The sequence below is a fragment of the Pseudophryne corroboree genome, chromosome 6 (genome assembly GCF_028390025.1).
Source record: "Pseudophryne corroboree isolate aPseCor3 chromosome 6, aPseCor3.hap2, whole genome shotgun sequence".
Lineage (NCBI taxonomy): Eukaryota > Metazoa > Chordata > Amphibia > Anura > Myobatrachidae > Pseudophryne > Pseudophryne corroboree.
In genome coordinates this window covers 356,348,484-356,367,628 of record NC_086449.1, presented here as the reverse complement: position 1 = coordinate 356,367,628, position 19,145 = coordinate 356,348,484, and the positions used below count along the sequence as shown (strand labels likewise).

Here is a 19,145-nt window from a genome sequence, read left to right as displayed (position 1 = left end):
TGGCGATCAGGCTAAAAATCTGCATTTCTGCGCATGCGTATGGGCCGCAGTGCGCACGCGCCAAGTACTTTTACACAAAACTATGCTATTTTACACAAGGCCGAGTGACTCTATTCAGTCGATCAGTGAGTGATTGACAGGAAAGGGGCGTTTCTGGGAGGTAATTGACCGTTTTCCGGGAGTGTGCTAAAAAACGCAGGCGTGTCAGAAGAAAACGCAGGCGTGCCTGGGGAAACGGGGGAGTGGCTGGCCGAACGCAGGGCGTGTTTGTGATGTCAAAGCAGGAACTAAACTGTCTGCTGTGATCGCAAGATAGGAGTAGGTTTGGAGCTGCTCAGAAACTGCATGAAAAGATTTTGGAGCAGTTCTGCTAACCTTTCGTTCGCACTTCTGCTAAGCTAAGATACACTCCCAGAGGGCGGCGGCTTAGTGTTTGCACTGCTGCTAAAAGCAGCTAGCGAGCGATCAACTCAGAATGAAGGCCTATATGTAGTTATGTACAATGCAAATACAGCTTTCTATGTATTATCATACTAAATAAAAATGTATTTACTATTCCAATCCTTTATGTAGTTCAGAAAACTATGAACTGTAAAACTTGCATATCACGTACTGGAATGATGAAAAGATGGTAATACTGTATTTGAGTTGAAAAAATTAAATATATAGATGGAGATTTACTTATTTAGGCAAAGTGAGAGACTATGGGCCTGATTCATGTTTGTAAGTAAAGAAAAAAAATCAGGTATCTGGTGTCTGAAACATGTCAGGCATGTCCAAACTACAGCCCTCCAGCTGTTGAGAAACTACACATCCCAGCATGCCCAGACACAGCTTTAGCATTCTCTGGCAGCAAAACTGTGTCAGGGCATGCTGGGATATGTAGTTTCACAACAGCTGGAGAGCCGCAGTTTGGACATACCTGATAAAAGTGGAGCAAATTCATTGTATTTTTTTCTGTGCAGGGTGAATACTGTCTGCTTTTACATGTAGCCTGCAAATGCTAGCTTTATTTTTACACTTCAATTTAGATGTCAGTTTGAACACACCCCACCCAAATCTAAATCTATGGCCCTCATTACGAGTTGATCGGTCGCAAGGCGATTTTAGCAGAGTTACACACGCTAAGCCGCCGCCTACTGGGAGTGAATCTTAGCTTCTTAAAATTGCGACCGATGTATTCGCAATATTGCGATAACAAACTACTTAGCAGTTTCAGAGTAGCTCCACACTTACTCAGCATTTGCGATCAGTTCAGTGCTTGTCGTTCCTGGTTTGACGTCACAAACACACCCAGCGTTCGCCCAGACACTCCTCCGTTTCTCCGGCCACTCCTGCGTTTTTTCCGGAAACGGTAGCGTTTTCATCCACACGCCCCTAAAACGCAGTGTTTCCGCCCAGTAACACCCATTTCCTGTCAATCACACTACGATCGCCGGAGCGATGAAAAAGCCGTGAGTAAAAATACTATCTTCATTGTAAAATTACTTGGCGCAGTCGCAGTGCGAATATTGCGCATGCGTACTAAGCGGATTTTCACTGCGATGCGATGAAAAATACCGAGCGAACGACTCGGAATGAGGGCCAATGCACGTTACATCTGCCCCTCCTGCAGTGGACATGGTTTTGCCAATTTGCTTGCTTTTTTACTCTGCTTACAAACATGACTCAGGCCCTACAGTATGTGCCAATAATGCCACCTGCATATAGCTGTGTTAATGATAGCACAGTATAGTGTGAGAAGAAGGGGTGTGCGCCGGGCCATTTTTCCTGTTGTTGAGGCCTGGAAATCTATTTCCTACAACAGAGATCCCTGGCCTCTTCCCACCCTCAAAATTGCAGAGACACGCCTCCAATTTAAAAAATGGAAGTAATCAACGCCCCCAAAATGTCATCAGACTGTCAATCAATGACAGTCTGAAGCCAGCTTGCATCTTTCGCTACAGGACTCATTCGCATATGCGCAGAACGGGTCCTGTACATGCACAAAGTACAGAACTGCACCCAAATGACCCTCAATATTATCCCCTCATCCTAGAAAAAAATCCTCCTAAAAATCATTATCTACTTCAGGATGATTATAGCAGCCCCATCCCCTTATCCACAATAGTAATTCCATTCACAGTCATTACTATATCTCCTTCTTTCTAATAAAAAACCTTTCATGTTAATTAACATCACAAAAAGCATTAACCACTTCATCTTAACTCACCAGTGACCCTCATAAAAAAACCCATGCACAACTTTCTTTAATTATAAACTATATAAATTACCCCCCTTCTACCCATCCCATCCCATCCCATCCCCCCAGCTCCACTTACCTGTTGCTGTTCTGCTATCTCCAAAGGTTAGAGGAGCATTTAATGAGCTCCTCCAATCAGAGGTCAGCAGAGGCTCCTCTGACCCCTCTTCAGCGTCTTATGGGATTTACCCAGTAGTGCAACACCTCTCACTACGTCCATGCCCCCAGAGCCCGGACTGAGAAACTGTCTGTGTCACTCACAAAGTCCCAAAAAGGCACAGATTCTGAGTCTATGACTAAGAGTGAAACACAGCCAGACTCTACTCCTGCTGGCACCCCCTTGGAAGTGGTACCCAATGCAGACCACCTGCTCTTTCCTGTTACTATGCCACTGCTCATACCTATGTCACCTTCTCTGCTCATGGTCACCACCACCCTACTAAGAGCCAGACCTCACTCCCCCACTTGTGGCCGGACTCACTCGCGTCCAGACCCCCTTTTCCAAATATTGGCTGGACTTCCCCTCTACTTGATGGCAGTCAGGTTCCAAGGTCCTACTGGGCTATAGGCGGCCACCTGTATCGCTTTGTGTATAATCCAGCTTTGGGTTAAATCTTTAAAAACTGTTTAACTTTAAAAAAAAAATTCTGGAGAGTTGACATTCTTTACTAATATTGAATCAAAGGTTATTTTGTCAGTATACATGTATCTCTCCTGAATGTTCTAACGACTATATATTGGTGATTTTTTGCAGTGCTCATGTTTGTGACTATGTTCTTTTCTACAGTGTGGATTTCTCTGTAGACTTAAAGCTTCTTCTGCAAGGCATTACCAATCTGGACATCAGTGGTCGGAGTGTTCCCTCAGAACTTCTGCTGCATGGACCTTTGACATTTCCAGTTGGGATGACTGATGACTATAAATGTTTTTTTGGAGCTGCCTACTATGGCAGAGGGCGTGTTGTTGTGGAGTCTCATGAAGACTATCCACTTAAACCTGAGCTTAAGACCTTTTCTATGAATGCTATTTCATGGCTAGACATGGGTAGAAAGGGCACGATTGGTGTGAATAAGGAACTGGAAGGTCTCTTACATATTTTGCAGAATGAAGGATTATCTTCTGTTGAATCAAACTTGGTTCCTGGACTTAGTGTATATTGCTGTACGTCATACAGTGATAAGGAGGCAGAACAAATCCAGCAGTTTGTGGCAGAGGGAGGAGGCCTGCTCATTGCAGGCCAGTCCTGGTACTGGTCCTATTCTAATCCAGAAGTATTGTCTCAATACCCAGGAAATAAAATTCTCAACAAGTTTGGGATTAGCATTCTGCCAAGAAGAGTTGGAGCAGGAATTTATGAGGCTTTGGACCCTCAGGATGCTACTAAAACTTACCATTTCCCCAGAGCAGTCTGCCAACTGCTGAGTGACCTGAGGAGTGGAACAGAACTGAAGTCCCCTCTAAGCTCTTGGTTATTAAAGCTCAGACAAAATGTCTCGGATATTATGAAGCTCCCATGCAGCCCTCTTCTATCATTGCTACAGCAAGAGCTGGTTCACCTTGTACAGGGATACAGTTTGCCAAACGTTAATGATAAGTGTCAAGTGAAAAATAGCTCAAAAGAGGCTTTCATGATGTGCCTGGCCCAAGAAGTCAGCTGCTTGGATAGTCTGGATCACAGTGTTGATTTGCAGAAACCGGTTGTCACAGTGCAGATTGATGCAACAAATCTTGGTATAGTATCTTTTTCAAATATATGAAGAATAATGTATATAATCTATAAATAACAGCATAAAACCATATTTCTTGTGTACGACTCAGTTAGATGACTTTGGGTCATCTAATACCACAGATCACAAGTACTCTTACAAATACATGTATTAACGATTGCTGCACATAGAATTCTGTTCTAATGCAGAGAAAGCTACATTGATAGTCATTTTTAATTATGTTGATTATTGTGAAATATATGTGGTGACATTGGTCCTCTGCCCAGGTGGTGATGCATGGAGAAGTACTGGACTCTACCTCCCTCCCAGGACATCAGCAACACTTGTGTTTCCAGGTTCAGCTGTGGGGAAAGGTCTCCAGGTAATCTTCAGAAGCACTCCGCTGTTCTTTTGTATTTTCTCTTAAGGTGTGTTGCATGCAATGAAGGCTATGTTTCTGTATCTTATGATGATTTAGTGGTTGCTCTCAATAATAGCAAGATGTACTAAGCATCACATCAGTGATGTGGTACATCCTGCCTCTGGTCGGGTACATGCCGGCGTTAATAACAATGGCATGTACCCAGAAAAGCTCAGAGGACAGTTCTTCCGATAAGAGCTGTCCTTTGTGATAGAAGTGTAGTGCTCTTTAGATCAGACGCCCCTGGGGGATTGAGAGCACCTAATGGATAGTGGGGACAACTACCATAAAGGGGTTAATAAAGTGGTGTATGTGGAATATAGCTATACTTAAATAAATGTATATGAAGTATAACCTCTGTATCTTTCTGTAAGTATATAAACTGGATATTTTATTGTATATTAAATGCTATGGTATTTATGTAAATATTGTAAACAGCAGCGGTAACCGGCTGGGCTGGGGGTAAAGAGACGGAAACCTCCCAGGACCCCCTGGCACGAGGGGACTGGAGAGTATCTTCCAGAGGCCCCTTGCGCTGAGCCAGCAGCAGTTTCGTGTGCAGGTAGGAAGAATGGCCAGTGAGTGCTTTACCGGCGGGAGGAGCTCGAGCGGGTAACGGTGGTAGAGAGAGCCGGGCAGAGAAGCATCGCAGCGAGAAGAGGTTGGGAATCGCTGAGCCTGTCCAGAGCTTGTTAGCCAGCTGCCCGAGAGCTGTGTGGCTCCGGTGAGCCGTATCCGAGTCAGCGCTGTAAAAGGTGGAGAGGGTGAGAGCAGCATCGGCTAGTATCTCACAGGCTAGGGGAGAGCTGCGGTTTACAGATGGAGACGTGAGAATTCCTCAGCTGATACACAGGGGGGAGAGTAGGTGCCAGCTACAGACTGCCGCCGGAGCTTGGGTGTATCCCCAGTAGTGATGGGTAGTTCATGAATGATTAGTTCAAAATTAACTAATCTTCAAAGTGAACTAGTTCGTTCAGTTCACAGCTCTGCCAAAGATTAGTTCATCAGGAAGGAGGAGTTAGACACAGACAGAATAGAGCCAGCAGCTGCATTAGGCTACTCACTGTCTCACTCAATGGATTTTCACTTCCTGCATCCGATGCTGTAAAATGAAAGTTAAAAGTACAACACAGCCCAGTAATACAGATCTAATAAAAAAAAAATTGCCTCTGCACTGCCTAGCCAAAGTCTGTGAGTGAGCATGTTGCTCACCTTTCTGTGATACAATCACTGTCCTATTAGTTCAGATGTCCAAACACTTGCTACTGCTTCTGGTACTACTGCTGTGCTAAATCTTCTGCTGGGTGTTGTGCAGGTGCTGCAGCAGCACTGTTGTTATTCAGCTCTCACTCAGCAATACTCATGAGCCAGTACATATCTGCTGCCACAAGTGGCACTGCTGCGCTCAGACATGGAGTGGACTCACTCTGTGGAACTGATCATGAGCTACATTGTCCTGACAACTCATGAGTCATTCTCCTTGCAAGTTACTCAGCAGTTCACTGATTCTTACAGATCACTGATCAGCTCACTGACTCAATAACTCATACAGCCATATGAGTCAGTACAGTACTACTAAGCTACCATGTGTGGCACTGCTGTGCTCAGGCATATGCATTGATTGTATGGAGCTGATGCTGAGCTGCATTGTCCCGACGACTCATGAGTCATTCTCCTTGCAAGTAGTTCAGTGCCTCTAAGCTACCATGTGTGGCACTGCTGTGCTCAGGCATATGCTATGGAGCTGATCCTGTACTGCATATAGCCATGACTAATTCACCTAGCATATGAGGTCACAAGGTACACAGTCACTCCCAATCAGCCAAAGACACAGGAAGGAGGAGTTAGACACAGACAGAATAGAGCCAGCAGCTGCATTAGGCTACTCACTATCTCACTCAATGGATTTTCACTTCCTGAATCTGATGCTGTAAAATGAAAGTTAAAAGTACAACACAGCCCAGCAATACAGATCTAAATTAAAAAAAAATTGCCTCTGCACTGCCTAGCCAAAGTCTGTGAGTGAGCATGTTGCTCACCTTTCTGTGATACAATCACTGTCCTATTAGTTCAGATGTCTAAACACGTGCTACTGCTTCTGGTACTACTGCTGTGCTAAATCTTCTGCTGGGTGTTGTGTAGGTGCTGCAGTAGCAGCACTGTTGTAATTCAGCTCTCACTCAGCAATACTCATGAGCCAGTACATATCTGCTGCCACAAGTGGCACTGCTGCGCTCAGACATGGAGTGGACTCACTCTGTGGAGCTGGTCATGAGCTACATTGTCCTGACAACTCATGAGTCATTCTCCTTGCAAGTTACTCAGCAGTTCACTGATTCTTACAGATCACTGATCAGCTCACTGACTCAATAACTCATACAGCCATATGAGTCAGTACATTACTACTAAGCTACCATGTGTGGCACTGCTGTGCTCAGGCATATGCATTGATTGTATGGAGCTGATGCTGAGCTGCGTTGTCCCGATGACTCATGAGTCATTCTCCTTGCAAGTAGTTCAGTGCCTCTAAGCTACCATGTGTGGCACTGCTGTGCTCAGGCATATGCTATGGAGCTGATCCTGTACTGCATATAGCCATGACTAATTCACCTAGCATATGAGGTCACAAGGTACACAGTCACTCCCAATCAGCCAAAGACACAGGAAGGAGGAGTTAGACACAGACAGAATAGAGCCAGCAGCTGCATTAGGCTACTCACTATCTCACTCAATGGATTTTCACTTCCTGAATCTGATGCTGTAAAATGAAAGTTAAAAGTACAACACAGCCCAGCAATACAGATCTAAATTAAAAAAAAATTGCCTCTGCACTGCCTAGCCAAAGTCTGTGAGTGAGCATGTTGCTCACCTTTCTGTGATACAATCACTGTCCTATTAGTTCAGATGTCTAAACACGTGCTACTGCTTCTGGTACTACTGCTGTGCTAAATCTTCTGCTGGGTGTTGTGTAGGTGTTGCAGTAGCAGCACTGTTGTTATTCAGCTCTCACTCAGCAATACTCATGAGCCAGTACATATCTGCTGCCACAAGTGGCACTGCTGCGCTCAGACATGGAGTGGACTCACTCTGTGGAGCTGGTCATGAGCTACATTGTTCTGACAACTCATGAGTCATTCTCCTTGCAAGTTACTCAGCAGTTCACTGATTCTTACAGATCACTGATCAGCTCACTGACTCAATAACTCATACAGCCATATGAGTCAGTACATTACTACTAAGCTACCATGTGTGGCACTGCTGTGCTCAGGCATATGCATTGATTGTATGGAGCTGATGCTGAGCTGCGTTGTCCCGACGACTCATGAGTCATTCTCCTTGCAAGTAGTTCAGTGCCTCTAAGCTACCATGTGTGGCACTGCTGTGCTCAGGCATATGCTATGGAGCTGATCCTGTACTGCATATAGCCATGACTAATTCACCTAGCATATGAGGTCACAAGGTACACAGTCACTCCCAATCAGCCAAAGACACAGTGTTGAGTGCTGAATGCTATCCTTTAGCGTCTGATTACTCCACACAAGACATAGGGGGATATGTACTATGAACCTTCAAGTGACATAAAGTAGAGCAGTTGCCCCTAGCAACCAATCAGCTTCTGTCACTTTATATACTATTGAAGAATAATGACAAAAGCTGATTGGTTACTTTGCAACATTTCCACGTTATCTCTCTCTAAGGTCTGTTACATTGGGGCAAAGGGACATTTTTTTTTCTTTTAATTACTGTATTTTAAAATCAGAAAAAAAGTGACTTATTATTACATTACTCTGAATTTGGGTCTTTCACTTGCATATTATGAAGTAAAAATTAGTATCAACAATGGGATTCATATTGCAGAGATAAATATGTCACTATAAGGTTGCTATATAAGTTATTGCTTTTCTTAAATATAAAAAAGCTGACATATTAAACATCTGATCATTTGAACAAGATTATATCTCCTACAATGAGCTAGTATTAGAAATACATACTCTATGTGTAATAGTCTAGATTAGTTCTAATTCCATTCACTTCTGTGAGTCTGAGTCAGTGAATTAATCTTCTGAGCTAATCTTTTGAGTGAACTAGATCATAATGAACTAATCACCAAAGTGAACTAGATTTCCCATCACTAATCCCCAGTTGGAAGGTGGTAACAGGGATCGGGGGAGTGGTAGAGTGCTCTCCATTGGAGTACCACCCCTGTACAGCGCTGAAAGGGGTGGTGGACAAGATTACAGGTACCATATGCCCTGGTATGCCTTCAGCTGGTACCCCATGCCGTGCTCTTTGAACTGTTGACTAGTTATGTGCTGTATTTTATCTAAGACAGTTTGGGCAGTGGTCAATGCTATGTCCAGGGCTACCTCTATATAACCCATATATGGTACCTGAAGAAAAGTCTGGTGCCAGGTAATATAGTTAGACAGTCACATACTCTAAGTTTGAGGGAAACTATAAACTCTTAGTTGCTCTGGATAAAGGATTGAATATAAAACGGATTTAACCCCCGAGCACTCAATTTACCCTTCTACACTGGGAGTAGAGGAAGTGATTTAGGGGGACATGTACTAAGCAGTGATAAAAGTGGAGAAGTGAGCCAGTGGAGAAGTTGCCCATGGCAACCAATCAGCATTGACGTAACATTTATAATTTGCATACTATAAACATATACAGAGCAGCTTAGTACATGTACCCCTTAGTGCCTACCGGCCCCCTTACTGACTAGCATTATAACACACTCATGGTGGAAAGATTTGACACAAATTTATAAGATTGTAATACCCACAAAGGGGCTAGTGTCCCTAGTTAGTCCGAGGTGAATATTTCCCATCTATTTGTCAGAGGGCCTATAGGATCTAAGGAACACTGAGGAAATATATCCATGCCAAGGGTAGACTGTATATCCTCTAGAGTTGTTGATATTGCTACTGTATCGTAGCGGCCATCTCCTGACAAAAATCGAAGAGGACCTAGTAGTAGGAGGAGGGTCAATATGGATTACAGTAAGTAGTCTGCTGAGGTAACGGAAGAGGAGCAGACCACATTTATACCCAAAACCACTCCCCATCTACATTCCTAGAGGAATAAAACTATATGAAAGGTTCCTGCCCACAGTCCTGTCTATGTTGTCTCGTGGGTGCGACCCAACTGTATAGGCACGCTGCTTCATTAATATATGATTTCTCCACTCAAAACATAGAGTTATCCTTGTAGAGGAGTGGTTGCTTCACGGAGCATAACGAACTACTGTTGACCTCACTTGGGTAGGGGATAGAACTTGCTGACGCTAGTAGCAGAACCAGGAGTACAAAGTGCTTAAGGTTCGTTGGAGTTGGCATCTATATGCCTAGGCAAGTGATTTCCATGAAAGTATAAAACTGCAATCCGGGGTCTAGCCTCACCGAGATATCCCCTTCCCTTCAGTTACTGGGTATTATAGGTGAATGAATACAGAAGTCAATTGAAATCTACCCACATACGGTGATAGAGGATTACAAATAAAGGGCCCCAACGACAGGTGCACCTTCCGTCCACGAACTAAAGTGGGACTAATATTAGTCCTTATACTACAGCTGGACGTGTATTTTGTCTTTACATGTATTTTTGCCCATTATAATTTTTTGTAGTGCATGCAATAACTTATGTATAGGAAGGTATCCATATTAGATGAGTATATACTGTACTTATGAAAATCTGTGCATAGAAAGATGTAATAATATTGAACAGTCTCTTTGTTACAGTAGAATTCTGTTCTAGGTAAACTTGTGCTGTCCATCTTAGTCCACAACAGTCAACAACTGAGTTCCATCGCTGTCAACAGAGCTGGCCCTAACCAATATGATGCCCTAGGCAAGATTTTGGCTGGTGCCCCCTAGCACCACCGCTAGTTCAGCCTATGACCCTGCAACCCTTTCCCATGCACCATCACCCCTCACCCATAGAAGTCCTTTTTTTGGTGTTCCTACTACCTATATTTTAAATAGGAACAGTGCACCCAAAAAGGGGTGTGTTTTTGCTGGCAAGGGGCATGGCCACGTAATAGTACCCCCAATTGAAATTACGCTACACAGTACTGCAACTTTATTATTACACTGAATTGCTCCTTATTTACATTACACCACACCATATTGCTCTTTATTCACATTAGACCGCACAGTAGTGCCCTTTCTATACGTACAGTAACACCACACAGTAGAGCACCTTATACACATAATGCCACACATCAGAATACCTTTATACATATAACACCACACAGTAATGCCCCTTACACATATAACACAAATTATTAATGTCCTTATAAACAAAATGCACCTTACACATTATGCCAACCTTTATTAATGCCCTTATACACATAATGTACCTTACATATATGCTGCAATTATTAGTGCACATAATGTCCCTTACACATATACTGTACATCATTAATGTGCTTATACACATAATGACACACATAGTGCTCCTTACACATATGCCGCACATTATTAATGCCCTTATACACATGACAGACATAGTACCCCTTAAACATATGCCGTACATTATTAATGCATTAATACACATGACACGCATAATGCCCCTTACACATATGCCGAATACTATTGCACAACCAACCCACTTACACACAGCACTCACACGGCCGTTTACACTGTGACCTCTGCCTCTGTGTGGATACAGATGTATCCTCATAAATCTTGCCTCAATTCACCATACAGCAGGAGATGCCTGGCGTGGGTCAGCTGGCAGCTCTGCTAACGTTGAGCGCCTTTTTTTGATGAAAATGCATCTTATTTGCATTGCTATGTGCCTAGGATACACAAGCAGTTTAAAATGATATGCGGCATGCCTATATTCTGTGTGCAACTGAGGCTGTGTCTGCATATGAAATGCTACACACAGAATATAGGCCCTCATTCCGAGTTGATCGTTCGCTAGCTGCTTTTAGCAGCAGTGCAAACGCTAGGCCGCCGCCCTCTGGGAGTGTATCTTAGCTTAGCAGAAGTGCGAACGAAAGATTAGCAGAACTGTGCGTGAAAAATTTCATGACGTTTCTGAGTAGCTCCAGACCTACTCCTATCTTGCGATGAATGCAGTCTGTCTAGTTCCTGGTTTGACGTCACAAACACGCCCTGCGTTCGGTCAGCCACTCCCCCGTTTTTCCAGCCACTCCTACATTTTGCCTGGCACGCCTGCGTTTTTTAGCACACTCCCTGAAAACGGCGAGTTGCCTCCCAGAAACACCCACTGTCTGTCAATCATACTACGAACACTCGAGCGACTGAAAAACATTGCTCGAGCTTGGGTAAAAGAACAAAGTTTTGTGTGAAAGTACTTAACGCAGGCGCGCTGCGTACCATGTGCATGCGCACAATTGCTGCTTTTTCACTTGATCGCTGCGCTGTGAAAAATGGCAGCGAGCGATCAACATGGAATGAGGGCCATAGGCATGCCACATATCATATTAATCAGCAGATGCTGCTGGTGCCACTAGGCATAGCAAATGTCTTAGGCATTTGCTTGGTTTGCCTATGCCTAGGGCCGGCTCTGGCTGTCAATGATAATAATACTGGATATATCAGATCAGTTATACTACAGATATCAGTATTGCAACAGCTAATTAATACCCCTGCGATCCTATGTGCAATTTTAGTACATTACAATCCTGTTTCAGAGGTGGATGCAGTGTCGATGTTGCACACAAGTTGCCAATGGTTTAAGTCTGTGCATGTATCTAAGTTGCACTGCGCATGTGTTCTGATGGTTACCACCAGGAGACGCAGAATGAATTGCACACAGAGAGAGGCAATGTCAGTGGGTGTTTAAGGAAGCAGGGCTGGCTCCAGGCCTACTAGCACCCTGAGCGAGAAGATTTCGAAGCACGCACACTCCTGGAAAAGTGGGTGTGGCCTCGCAACTTCATATTATCAAACTATAAATAAATATCTTTTTACATTCCCTCTACACTCACAATTAGCAGCCTTACACATAACAGCCACATAATGGCCCTCATTCCGAGTTGTTCGCTCGGTATTTTTCATCGCATCGCAGTGAAAATCCGCTTAGTACGCATGCGCAATGTTCGCACTGCGACTGCGCCAAGTAACTTTACTATGAAGAAAGTATTTTTACTCACGGCTTTTTCTTCGCTCCGGCGATCGTAATGTGATTGACAGGAAATGGGTGTTACTGGGCGGAAACACGGCGTTTCAGGGGCGTGTGGCTGAAAACGCTACCGTTTCCGGAAAAAACGCAGGAGTGGCCGGTGAAACGGTGGGAGTGCCTGGGCGAACGCTGGGTGTGTTTGTGACGTCAACCAGGAACGACAAGCACTGAACTGATCGCACAGGCAGAGTAAGTCTGGAGCTACTCTGAAACTGCTAAGTAGTTAGTAATCGCAATATTGCGAATACATCGGTCGCAATTTTAAGAAGCTAAGATTCACTCCCAGTAGGCGGCGGCTTAGCGTGTGTAACTCTGCTAAATTCGCCTTGCGACCGATCAACTCGGAATGAGGGCCCATGTCTCCAGTATAGTACCAGATTCACATAATGACCCCAGTAGTGCAGTGCCAGATACACATGATATGCCCCCCAGCACTACCAGATAGACACAACATGCCCCCAGCACTGCCAAATAGACACAGCATGCCCCCCAGCACTGCCAGATAGACACGACATGCCCCCCAGCACTGCCAGACAGACAAGACATGCCCCACAGCACTGCCAGATACACATGATATGCGCCGCAGCAGTGCCAGATACACATGATATGCCCCGCAGCAGTGCCAGATACACATGATATGCCACGCAGCAGTGTCAGATACACATGCCATGCCCCCCAGTAGTGCCAGATACACATGATATGCCCCCTGCAGTTCCAGATAAACATGATATGCCCCCCAACATGTCCCCCAGAGCCAGATCCATATGTCCCCATAGTGCCAGATATGCCCCCAGTGCCAGATACACATGTCCCCATAGTGCCAAATATGAACCCTGTGCCAGATACACATGTCCCCACAGTGCAAGATATGCCCCCAATGCCATATACACATGTCCCCATAGTGCCAGATATGCTCCCAGTGCCAGACATGTCCCCAGTGCCAGACATGTCCCCAGTGCCAGATACACATATCATTACACAGTGCCTGATATCCCCCCCCCCGTGCTGCTCACCGTGCGTCTGTAGTTGTGAAGGGTGGGTAGGTTGAGGCTGCTGCTGGTGCTGCTCCTGTATGTGCTGCGCCTCTCCTAGCCCTCAGTCTCCAGCAGCCGCGGCGGTGTGTAGCTTCAACTAGGCGCCGGTCCGCAAGCCAATCAAAGCTCGTGGTCCATCAGCCAATCAGGAGCCTCAGCTGCCAAACTGCGAGCTCTGATTGGCTCACGGGCCACCGCCGGTTAGCGGGGAGGGGGGTTTACACAGGGGCCGGGCTGTGCATGCAGTGCACGTCTCTGCTAGGAGACGGACACTGCAGTGCTGCTGCTGTAAGGACGGCTCCAGGCTTCAATATGGCAGCCAGAGCTAGCGACACCCAAAAAGTGTGGCTCCCTGTTCAGCCGCTCTATTGGACATGCCTGGAGCCGGCCCTGGTGGGAGGTAACAGGGGAGTTGCTAGCCAGATGCATGCATGTCGAGGTCAACGACTGCATTTTTGGCCAAAGTTGCACTGGCACAAGAGTCCATGATCAGCCGGGCATTCTGCGCCTCCATATGGCTGGTACAATGTTCAGTACGGTGACTGATAGTGTAACTTTGTGCACACCATGGCAGATTAGCACAGCAGTCGCTGGGCATCTCAGTAGGAAGACCATCAACTGCAGCATTAGCATACAGATGCTGTCGTGCTGCATAAAAAAGTCACAGTTGCAATAGCGTGCTCCTCTGCATCAGACCCTGAAAGTAATAGTCCAATGGCGAATTTTAGTAAAACACAGTCTACGCTATCACTGATATCAGTGCTCAATCAGTAATACTGTTATTGGTAATGTAGTCAATGCAAAATGAAACAGTTTGCAAACAAGAACATTAATGTTTCACTTTATGCAAAACCTTAGGGGGTAATTCCAAGTTGATCGCAGCAGGAAATTTTTTAGCAGTTGGGCAAAACCATGTGCACTGCAGGGGAGGCAGATATAACATGTGCAGAGAGAGTTAGATTTGGGTGTGGTGTGTTCAAACTGAAATCTAACTTGCAGTGTAAAAATAAAGCAGCCAGTATTTACCCTGCACAGAAACAATATAACCCACCCAAATCTAACTCTCTCTGCACATGTTATATCTGCCTCCCCTGCAGTGCACATGGTTTTGTCCAACGGCTAAAAAAATTCCTGCTGCGATCAACTTGGAATTACCCCCATAGTACTATCAGCCACAGCTCTGAATCCACAATTAGTTACAACAAAGAGGGCCATCTAGTGCTGGTTCAGGTAACAACCATCAGGCACTCATAAGTGATATACAGGTACAGCGCACACTACCGAGGCGGAGCAGAAAGGGGCATCAGCTAGATGTAAGATCATCTTGTCTGCCGAACCGGGGGAGTGAAAGATTAGCTCTTTTAGATAGCTGATATGGACAGGGGTGCCCCTGTCACTGTGGCCGCACCGCAGCCATCATACATGGGGGAGAAGCAGTGTAGCGCATATAACGTGCGCTTATACCACTTCGCCCCCATATCGCCACATCAGACATTTACCCAATAGTTACTGACAGGCTGAGGAAGCTCTGGGCGGTGCTGTACTTCCCTGTGCTGGTGACCGCGCCAGCTGATGTGACATCAGGATGTCATGTGTCAATAAAAGCAAGTATCTGCTTGGTCAGTTTCCTAACAAATTGCACATATGCACTTTATTAGCAAATATTCACTTACTGTAAATTGATGAGCATTGATTATAATTTAGCTAACTGCTGTAGGTAATTAAATTGTCATCTGCTTGGTGTTATTACAGGTCCAGGTTGGCTGTCAGTCAGATGATCTGAGTGCAGCTGAGACTTTGTCCCGTGCCCCAGTGGTTGTTCGTAGAAAGAATGTTCTTTGTGAGAAGGTTGTGATATCCAGTATCTGGGGAGGACTTCTGTATGTTATTGTCAAAGGGAAAAGCCAACTAGGTATTGTTCCAGTTGAAGTCTATGGAGGAGAGCTGGCTCCAACCTTTATAAAAGGTGAGTTGTTAGCTCAAGCTAAAGTTTGCAGGTAAGGAGGAAAGTTACCCTTTATTAACCTATGCTATGTAATATTGGTGTTCATTCCGTGTTGTTCGCTCGTTGACGATTTTCGCTATGCTGCGATTTGTTGCTAAATACGCATGCACATGGGCCCTCATTCCGAGTTGTTCGCTCGGTATTTTTCATCGCATCGCAGTGAAATTCCGCTTAGTGCGCATGCGCAATTTTCGCACTGTGACTGCGCCAAGTAACATTGCTATGAAGATAGTATTTTTACTCACGGCTTTTTCATCGCTCCGGCGATCGTAATGTGATTGACAGGAAATGGGTGTTACTGGGCGGAAACACGGCGTTTTAGGGGCGTGTGGCTGAAAACGCTACCGTTTCCGGAAAAAACGCAGGAGTGGCCGGAGAAACGGGGGAGTGTCTGGGCGAACGCTGGGTGTGTTTATGACGTCAACCAGGAACGACAAGCACTGAACTGATCGCACAGGCAGAGTAAGTCTGAAGCTACTCTAAAACTGCTACGAGGTTTGTGATCGCAATATTGCGATTACTTCGGTCGCACTTTTAAGATGCTAAGATACACTCCCAGTAGGCGGCGGCTTAGCGTGTGTAACTCTGCTACATTCGCATTGCGACCGATCAACTCGGAATGAGGGCCATGGTACGCAGCCCGCATGTGCTTAGTTATCTAACTAAAAACTTAGCAGTTTTGCTGTTGATTCTGCAGCACTTTTCAGTCGCACTGCTGATTGGTGAGTGATTGACAGGATAGGGGCGTTTCTGGGTGGTAACTGAGCGTTTTCCGGGAGTGTGCTAAAAAAACGCAGGCGTGCCAGACGAAAACGCAGGAGTGGCTGGGGAAACGGGGGAGTGGCTGGCTGAACGCAGGGCATGTTTGTGACATCAAACCAGGAATTAAACGGACCGAGCTGATGGCTATCTAGGAGTAGGTCTGGAGCTACTCAGAAACTGCAAGAAAATATTTTGTAGCAATTCTGCTAATCTTTCGTTCGCTATTCTGCTATGCTAAGATACACTCCCAGAGGGCGGCGGCCTAGCGTGTGCAATGCTGCTAAAAGCAGCTAGCGAGCGAACAACTCGGAATGAGGGCCTTTGCTACCTTAACTTATGGTCACTTTCTGGATCAGTCACATATGAAGGTCAATTACAGAACAGCAAGTACAGTGCAAAATGTATCACAGTAAAAGGCCTCACAGCATTGGGGTCATGAGTTTGACTCCTGACCATAGCATTATTTATGTGGACTTTGTATGTTTTCACAGTATTTGTGTTGCTTTCTTTCAGGTTTTTCCAAGTTTGTCCTCCAGTCCTAAACATCCTGGTAGTTAACTGGCTGCTGAATAAAATGTACCCTAGTGTGTGTGGTTATGGTATAATAGGTCAACAGTCAAAAAGTCGGTCGACACCAAATGGTTGACATGCACAAGGTCGACATGGAAGACAGGGTCAAAAGGTAAACATGAAAATGGTTGACACATGAAAAGGTCGACTTGAGTTTTTCATGTTTTTGGTGTCACATTTTACCTTGGAGCACATGGAACCCCATTTAGTGTATCGCGGTCCCTTGCATGGCTCGCTTCACTTGCACATGCTTCGGGCAAGATGCCTCACTCTGCTACCACTGCACTCGGCACAGGTTACTATTCCCAATCATAGTCCACGTGGATGGTAAGTATGAAAAAGTAAAAAAAAATGAAAGTAAAAAACAAACAAACAAACTCATGTTTGTTATAGGCTGAGTTGACCATTGTCATGTCGACCATTTGAACCTGTTGACCTTTTGACCATGTTGACCACAATAATGGTCTTTCCAATCATGTTTATCTCCAACTGCATGTGAACCTATCATCTGAATACAGGTGTGTGATGGGGAATTTATAGTGTAAGCTCCAATGAGGTAGGAGCTGATCTGACAAATATTCTTTGTACAGTGCTGCGTAATTGGAGATACCATATAAATAATAATAATATCCCTACAGTGCATGTGGTCTTTCCAATTAAGTTTCTCTCCAACACCCCCCCATAATTCTCTTCAATACACAGCAACCCCACTGACTCGCCTACATTCTTTCAGTCCATCGTTTTCTTCCCCAGCTCACTACTGTACAGTATTCTATTCAGAAATGTGAAATAAAGACTAGTAATAATTTACATTTTACTTTTATTTTCTTTTGTAAGTCAGTTACCCCTCCTCCTCCGTCATGTAGCTTATCTTACGTTACATGTTAGTTGGATAATGTGGCAGATTAGTTCTCTCCTTGTGGGCGGTATTTACCTCTCCTCCCCATCTCTACTTCTTCCCCCCAGCTCCCTCTCATTGTATTGAATGGTCTCCTCCCATTTTTTGTGAGTGGCGAGGCCAAAGACTGCAAACGACAGTCCGCCCAGTGGATCCCAGTTGGTGGTGCACCGCCACAGAAGTTCCAACATGAGTGCAATGTGGCTAAGCGGATGCTGTCTGTTTTTGTGGCCAAGGCTGGTCAAGTAGATACCATACCACTTGTGCAGCAGCATACCATCACTGTGGATTGGTACACCAACTAATGCCTGCCGCAAGTGCTGGAAGTCATTTCCAGTCTCCTTCCAAGAACACTCTCTTGTGGTGCCCTACTCCATCATGACAATTCATTTGCCCATAAGTCTAGGAAAGTGGTGGATTTTCTGGCACCTGAACGCATCCGGGAGCTTGGTCATCTGCCGAACAGTCCAGACCTGGCCACCTCTGAATTAGTGTTCCCACAAATCAAGTGCAAGATACGAGGGATTCGGAAGATGCAGTGGAGACCTTCATCCAGCATGTAGAAAACATACCTGCTTTTGACTGCTCCAGCTGCTTCACCAAGTGGTTTGAGCGCATGCAACTTTGCATAGACTCCCCTGGCTAACACTTGTGATGTTCACTTTGTTTGTACAGTAAATATAATACTATTAACTAAATGTAATAGCCTCCAAGTTCTGGAGGTGCGGAAATTTTGTGCGAGTCTGCCCGTTTTTTTAAAGCAGCAATTATTTACAATGCAAAAGCAACCTTTTTTTTTGCCTTGTAAATGATGCTTTAAAAAAAACGGACAGACTGGCACAAAATTCCTGTACCACCAGATATCAGAGACTACTGTATTACATTTAGCCATTTGTGTGCATCCAGTAACTTATTCCTTACCCCTCATATATATCTCATCACTGTATTCATCTGCTTTGTTTGCACTCTGCTCACGGAATATCCAAGAACTAAAGGATATAAAGATCAGCAAAACTACTTTTTGTACAGTATTTTTCACAACTTGAAGCAAAATCACATCCCTCTACCCAACTTCACTCTTCCTCCAATTTCCCCCTTTTACTCATATCTCTCATATCTCTTTCCCATATCTCTTTCCCATATCTCTTTCCCATATCTATTTCCCGTGCCTACAGTATTTACCTCTTCATCCTATTTCTGTCTCTCTTTCTCTCTTCCTCCCATCTCATTCTCTCTTCGTCTCTTCCTCCATATCTATCTCTTCCTCCCATATCTCTCTATCTCTCTCTCTCTCTCGAAAGTCCTCTTCTTTGTATACTGTTTTACTGTTTTACATTATTTGGGATT

The 19,145-nt window shown here is 44.8% G+C and overlaps 1 protein-coding gene across 2 annotated transcripts in view; it reads left to right on the top strand.

The window, feature by feature from the left end:
• LOC134932305 (TRPM8 channel-associated factor homolog) overlaps positions 1-19,145 on the top strand; it is an 88,421-nt gene that overhangs the window by 64,642 nt on the left and 4,634 nt on the right. For both annotated transcript variants that reach the window (XM_063926620.1, XM_063926619.1), the window contains 3 exons: positions 3,030-3,973; positions 4,236-4,330; positions 15,316-15,529. In XM_063926620.1, the coding sequence (XP_063782690.1) occupies positions 3,030-3,973; positions 4,236-4,330; positions 15,316-15,529 (1,253 nt within the window). The remainder of the gene's footprint in view (positions 1-3,029; positions 3,974-4,235; positions 4,331-15,315; positions 15,530-19,145) is intronic.